Source organism: Seriola dumerili, unplaced genomic scaffold (genome assembly GCF_002260705.1).
Source record: "Seriola dumerili isolate Sdu_G_001 unplaced genomic scaffold, Sdu_1.0 BDQW01001298.1, whole genome shotgun sequence".
Taxonomy (NCBI): Eukaryota; Metazoa; Chordata; class Actinopteri; order Carangiformes; family Carangidae; genus Seriola; species Seriola dumerili.
In genome coordinates, this window is record NW_019175553.1 from 634,095 (window position 1) to 641,344 (window position 7,250).

At 40.2% G+C, this 7,250-nt stretch overlaps 1 protein-coding gene across 1 annotated transcript; it reads right to left on the reverse strand.

Annotated features, from left to right (window-relative positions):
• Positions 1-2,121: 2,121 nt before the first annotated feature.
• Positions 2,122-5,170, reverse strand: LOC111238300 (myoneurin-like). Its single transcript, XM_022767733.1, has 3 exons — positions 5,129-5,170; positions 4,952-5,006; positions 2,122-3,605 (listed from the first exon to the last, which is right to left on the reverse strand). Exons 2-3 carry the CDS (start codon positions 4,976-4,978, stop codon positions 2,472-2,474), a joined length of 1,161 nt encoding a protein of 386 aa, XP_022623454.1. The 5' UTR covers positions 4,979-5,006; positions 5,129-5,170; the 3' UTR covers positions 2,122-2,471.
• Between the last annotated feature and the right edge of the window lie 2,080 nt (positions 5,171-7,250).

Below are 7,250 nucleotides of genomic sequence, written 5' to 3' on the forward strand. Positions count from 1 at the left end.
TTTTTTTTTTTATACCACTGATTGAAAAAATAAAAATTGAACTCATAAAACAAGTGAGTAAATTTAATGACGTATATCTGGATGAAACATTTGTTGGTTTTTAAATCCACATTTTGGGCTTAAACCAAGTTTCGCATTTTGAATCAATAGACAAAAACAGGTCCAAACACACGACCTCAGTGGTTCCCAATCTGTGGGTTGGGGCCCTTAAAGGGTCCTAAAATAAATCTGAGGGCTCACACAATAATAATATAAAGACAAAAAAGAAGAAATATATATTTCTGTTTTTAAAATGATGCATATATTTTTACTTTTCTCTCATTTTTGCTGATTTCTTGTGACAAACATTCGGCTCTTCAGACCAAGACCAGGAAGGAATAAACTGTAGAAGATGTAAATGAGTTTGTTTGAAAAGTTGGAAGCAGAATCATTTGTTGTTTCCAGCTTCTCAATGTGAAGAAAGTGAAATAAAAGGAATATGTGAGTTTTAGGCTGTTGCTTCAGACAAGAGGCGTTCACAGACGTCACAAAAAATTGGGCATTTTTCACCATTTATTTGGCATTTTGTCGACTGCTTAATCAACAATCACTGCAGCCCTGAAACAGGTTGATTTTGTTCCATTTGACGACAACATAAATTCCTAGTTCTGTTTTTTTTTTTTTCTTAAAAACTCAAATTGCGTCGGTCTTTCATGGAAATATGCTAACGGCTAATTATCAGCTGATTTTAGGAAACGATGATGAAAGTTTTCAGGGAATCAGCTGGAAAATATCGGAACCATTAAAACACAGTGTTACCATAAAGTAATGACAATAAGACGTGACTTTTATCACCATCAGTCCAGAGAGTTGGTGTCAACATGTATCTAATAACATTATATCAGGACACGGCAGAAAGATATTCTGACCTGTAAAATAAAGTAAAGCGTTCAGTTAAGAGGTCGAGGTTCTTTGGTTAATGTCTGAGAAACATTTTTGTCACTTTTATGAAATAAAACATGAACCTACAGGGCTGCCACACGCTCATGGGTGATGATTAAGGCGATTGTTTTGGTTCATATAAATGTGTCATAGTGAGGGAAAAAAAAAAACCCCAGAATCCTCCAGTTTCCTGAATCAGACTTCAAAATCATTCTGATCAGGTTTTTACACCAGATGAGATTTTTGAGTCGATTTACAACAGAAACGGACGATTCAAGTGTCTGATGTTAAAACAGCTGCAGAAACAAAGAACTTTAAAATTAAATCTTAGTTTGTAAAGTTCATCATTAAATCACTTCGTTAGTATTCTGGTTATGTATGTTGATTTTTTTTTATTATTTTTTATTATTATATAAATACATGATGGAGATGTATGAATCCAATAACACGTTTGTTACTGAAGTCAGAGTTCAAGGTGTTTTCTGAACTACATCATACTGAGATGTTTCTCATTATTGTCTAATTTTTATCAGTTTCTTTTTATCTCATCTTATTTAAATGTTGTTTATAATGACAATAATATAATAATGTGTTTTAGCACGAGCCTGATGAAGACCACCAGCTGGTTTAAAGAGACACCTGTGACTATAATGCAGTCCAGTGTAACACCAACACTCAGACCTCAGTGTTAAAGCATATGATTGAGTAAACTGTCTGAACAGTATAGGTGCAGTAACAGCAGAGTGTGTGTTATTAGACTGTACAGCTGGGTGGAGGTTGTAGTGTGGGTTTGGAACTTGCTGCTAAAATGAAGCTGCTGAGTGAAATATTTACACATTGAACTGATGTGATGGTAAAAATGAGAAAAACAAAATCCTGGTTGTGTAGAAATGTGTGTTTTTTTTTTTTGTTTTTTTTTGTTTGTTTTTTTTTTTCCCTTCAGTCTCCACTGAAACTGAGGCCGTTACCATGACGACGCTGATGGACGCTGCAGGGAGGAGACTCAACCAAGTGGCACAAGTTATGGCAAATTTTTGAAAGACCGTAAAATCTCACCTCAAATATTCAAATAAACTCCAGGTTAAAAATTAAAAAAAAAAAAGGGGGGGGGGGGGGGGGGGGCACCTGCAGCCTAATGCAACAGCTCACATGGTCAATTCAGTTTAACGTCCACTTCCACAGCAGAGTCGTGTCACACTCCGGAATAATGGTCAAATGGTTTTTAAGGTTCTAATGATGCTAAATACTCCTGATGGTTTTTCACAATAAGAGACCTGACCTGACTCGTACTGCGCTGATGACACGAGTTGACTAAAGGACATTACACTGAATGTATCATGTAAACACGGAGGAGGTTTCTAACAGAAGTCTGGACTAAATAAAGGCTCGGTTCTGTCTGACGCTCAGGTGGTCGCACACAGAACCAGTCGTGTTCTTGTCCAGTTCAGACCAGTCCAGGATGCATAACGGTGGGACCTGAGTCTGACTTGGAGGAGGTCACTGAGCTGGTGCGGCTGACAGGAAGAGGCCGGGCTGGACTCTCTGCAGAGTCAGAAGTCGGAGTCGTCCGTGGCGGAGTTATCCACCGGGGCGGAGACTCCGATCGCCGGCAGGCGGTTTTCAGCCAACTCCTGCTTCTTCTTCTTCTTGTCGTGGTTCTTGATGTGCACGCTCAGACCCCTCTCAGTCATTTCGTAGATCTGACACTTGGCGCAGTAGTACGGCGACACCCCGACGTGCCTGAACTGATCGGCGAGGTACGACACGAGCGTCTTGAAGCCTTTGTTACAGACGTCGCAGCGAGGGATGACGCCCGGGTGCTCCTTCTCCAGGTGTTTCTTCAGGCCCCACCTGGACCCTTTGAACCCCGTCGTCTGCGCCTCGGTTTGATCCTCTGTCCCCGCCGGGCAGAGGAGGCAGGTGAAGACGGCGTCCTGGTTGGCGTGGCGGCGTGTGTGTGCGTCCAGTTCGATTTGAGTGCGAACGCTCTGATTGCAGGACGTGCAGAAGAACGTCTTCTTCCCCTCCATGAGGTGCATCTGTTTCAAATGTACGGCCAGACCTGACGCCCTCTTGAAGGTCCTGCCGGGCGGCGGGCACAGCGAGCACACCAGCTGTCGTTTCCCTGAGCCCATCATGTCGCTGTAGTCCTCTCCGAACTCTAACACACTCTTGTTGCTCACAACTTCTTCCTCTTTGACTTCCTCCTCTGACGACATCTTCCTCTTCTGCCTCACCTCGTGTCTCTGCCTCGACGGTCTGGACGGTTTGGACATCACCGGTAACGGAGCTGTGGCGTTTTCTCTGACCACCGGACGTCTAATAACCGGCTTTTTGGGCGGGAGCGATCGATCCACAGACATGGTGAACTGGTAACTCTCTCCTTCCTCCTCAGGATTTGAATATTCAATAACATAAACACTGTCCTCCTCTTCCTCTCCCACGACCACCTCCTCCGCAGGCAGCGAGTACTCCACCTCGTAGAACTCGGCGGTGGCGGCGGTATCTTTAACCTTCCCGCTGACGTGAGACTGCTCCTCTGCAATGTGGGTGTCATCTATCCTCACCACTGTGATCTGGTCCATCCCGCCCGCACCATCCCAGTTTCCGTTTCCCGCCACGACTGAGGACGCCGTCGCTTTTCCTGCAGCTCCTCCTCTGACCGCCAGCTGCTCTGAGGACGTCTAACATGAGAAACACAAATTGTTTTATGTTTTCAGGCAGAAGATTTTACAAATGTTATGACACCCTCAAATCAGAGAAGGAACTTCCCAAAAACACAAACCACGGACCCTTTAAAGTCCATGAAGCTGATGTTTTGTCTCTTTGCATCTTCAGATTAGAACGAGTCCAAACCAGAACGTGCTGTGGTTTAATAAAGTAGCTGCTTGTTAAGTTGGACCCGGCTGCTGAGTCCGTAGATACAGAGGAGAGCTCTGCATTACCTTACCTTACCTTATTACCTTATAATGATAAAGAAACTCCAGCTTTCTGAGAAACCGCTGGAACAACAGAGTTGTTTTTTTTTTTTTTTTTAAGAGAGGTTTATTTATTTACATTTTCATATTTTATTCAAATTTCTTTTTCTTCTTGTTGGATGGCTGTAGTTTAATTGACTTCACTGGTCCTAGATTTTTTCTGCATCATCTATTTTGACTTATCAGATTGATTGAACTGAGTCTCATACAAGGCTTTAAATGGATCATAAAGTAATACAATTTATAAAAAGAAAAAAAGAAAGAATTCAGTTTTTATTGTTTGATTATCACAAAAATACATATTTGTACAAGCCTGGAAAAAACCCTGATCAGGATTATTTCTTTACAGTTTTTTTTTTTGTTTTTTTACTTTTGAAGCTGCAGAATCAGTAAAATCTTCTTTTTTAACTCTGAATTCTATTTTCCCAGCTACATGTTAATAAAAGTTTATTCCACTTCATTTCATTGTGTTGTATTAAACTCAGTTTCAGCTGACTTTATATTAAGCCTTCTTCCCCATGTGAAACACTTATACATGCATCTTTGTTTTGATATGTACTGTATGAATAAAATGTGCTTTATCAATAGTCAAATGATATGTTCATGATTGTCATGTTTGTTTATTATGTGTTCAGCTCTGGTTTTCTTATTGTCCATGTGTAGCTTCCTCAAAACTGTTATTGATACGCATTGTATGCACAAACATATTTGTCCAATAAAGCTGATTATTATTATTATTATTATTATTATTATTAACCAAATTTCCTGAGGACACAGATCTTGTGATTATGCTCCAGAAAACAGATTTACTGCAGCACCCAGTAGTTTCTCCATTTAGAAAATTATTGTTTACAATGTTATGCAGCGGTTAGTGTATATTACTTATCCTGCAACTAACGAATACTTTTAAAATCCTGATTACAATAGGTTTACAATTCACTAGTTTACAACTCACTTATGCACTTTCAGCTAGTGCAGAAACAAAGTAGAGAAAAGTGAAGGAATTCAAGTTTCTTTCTTTCTTTAAAACAAACGACGGTACAAACACTCACCATGACCCTGCTGCTGAAGTCAGCCATCACAGCCGAACCTCGCTGACCAGATTAGCTGAAAACAAAACAAGGCAGGTTGTGTGCAGAGAGAAGCGACTGGAAGTTCCAGCCGAAGATATCTTTTTCTCTTCTCGCCACTTGGTTATTTAACGGCGAGAGCGGAGAGCTGAAACAAACCAGTAAATGTTCAGGGAGAGACGAAAATCAACGTTTCCTCGGAGCAGCAGGAGAGGAGGCTTCGTTCAGCGGCGGAGCTCCCCCAAAATGTCTATTCTCTCTCCGGGGAAAATAAAACATCAACAGCAGCTCGGAGGGACAGATCGCCCCCTGGTGGCGCGGAGGAATACCATAACAATTCAAATAACTTTATTTATATAGCGTCCTTTTAAAACAAATGTAAAAAAAAAAAAAAAAAGCGTTTTGCACTTCAAAGACAGGATACAAAATTAAATAAACTATAAAAAGTTATAATGCTGCTAATAAATGGAGAAATCTGCTGTTCTTTAGATTTTCTGGTTTATTCTATTCTGGTCCGGTCTATTCTTGTCTAGTTTATTCTATTCTATAGACCAGACTGTTCTAGTCTGTTTATTCTGTTCTAGTCTAGTCTAGTCTAGTCTATGCTATGCTAGTCTGGCCTATGCTGTGCTATGCTAGAATAGTCTAGTCTATTCTAGTCTAGTCCAGTCTAGCCTGTGCTATGCTATGCTGGTCTAGTCTAGTCTATTCTAGTCTAGTCTATTCTAGCCTATGCTATGCTGGTCTAGTCTAGTCTATTCTAGTCTATTCTAGTCTAGCCTACCCTATTCTAGTCTAGCCTATACTATGCTCTGCTAGTCTAGTCTAGGCTATGCTAGTATGGTCTAGCATAGCCTGGTCTGAGGGCTCTGGCGGTCGGATGTCACTGCCCCACTTGGTCGGCAGCAGCTCAATCTCAGAGGAGAGCCGCACGGCAAACTTAAGCTTGCAACGTCCAGTTCCAGATTCACGGGGCCTCCACCGCAGCCATGTGCGTGTGGGCATCTCGGTCGCCGTCCCTAGAGACCGAGACCTTGCGCTCACCCTACCAGAGCCCTCTGCCACCGCTCCCCTGAGGGAGCGCGGCTCTACTGAAGAGAGAGAAAACGACTTCTATTTACTAACTCGGTTTCACCGATTCCATGACGTCAACATGACGTCATGAATTTCAAAGACCCGAGTTTGTAAATAGGACCCAAAAATAGCCTTTATTACGTCTACATGACGTCATGACGTTCGATTGTCTTTGTAAATTGGAACTATGGACATGAGCCTTTTTGACGTCACGAAATGTCTGCCATAACAACATTTCCACAAAGGAGACGTGGTAGAAAGCTCTGGGGTCGGTCGGCCAGCGAGTAAATGAGTGATTGAGTTATTACGCGAGTGAGTGAAAACTCAGCAATGAAACAGTTAAATATTCAGATCAATTCAATCATTCATATTGAACACTCAATGACAGGAGTGACTGTTTAACCAATAAGTCTTTACAGTTTACTGAATGTAAAGCTGGAGTATTGTTGTTTAATTAAAAGCTGTTTGATTACAATAAATACCATCAGTTGCTGAGTAACTGTAATAGTACATCATAATTTATTTGTCTCTACATACAACTGTAAAAATCACATCCTGTTGCATAAAAAGAAAATACTCGAACAAAAAATGTCTTCATTCAAAACAGCAACAAGACAAATACACTTCGTTTTCACAGTCATTTAGTTGTGATAAACAAAACTGAAAATGAACCCCATACAGAAATGTAATATATGACATATATGTCCCTATATCAAGGGCGATGTTGCCATATCTTTCACTTATATCATCACATATATACATTCTCTGGATATATGAAGATATTAGTTTATAATTTGTATAATGAAATTTGTAAACGAAATAATGGTATTACATGTTGTGACTATATGTTAATGATACATATTTAATTTATATATACTTATTTATATATTGTTTATTAAAACGGCAAAAATTCTTTATACTTATATGTGTCTATCTCATTAATTTTAAACATGTCCATCTTCCCACTCTGGTGGAATGGTCTCAGAACGTACGTTTCTTTTAATTTTTCCTCCATTTTGTTTCTTTCATTGATACAAAAGTCTTGTTAGTCCAGTTGGCCGTGGTAAAACAATGTCATACTGCTCGTCAACCGCCATAAAACAAATAATTGTTATTCATATAATCTAGATGGCTTTTGTGTTTGTTAACAATGACGTATTACAATAAAGCAACGCATTTTGAATGCCTTGTTAGGCGCCTGCGCAGA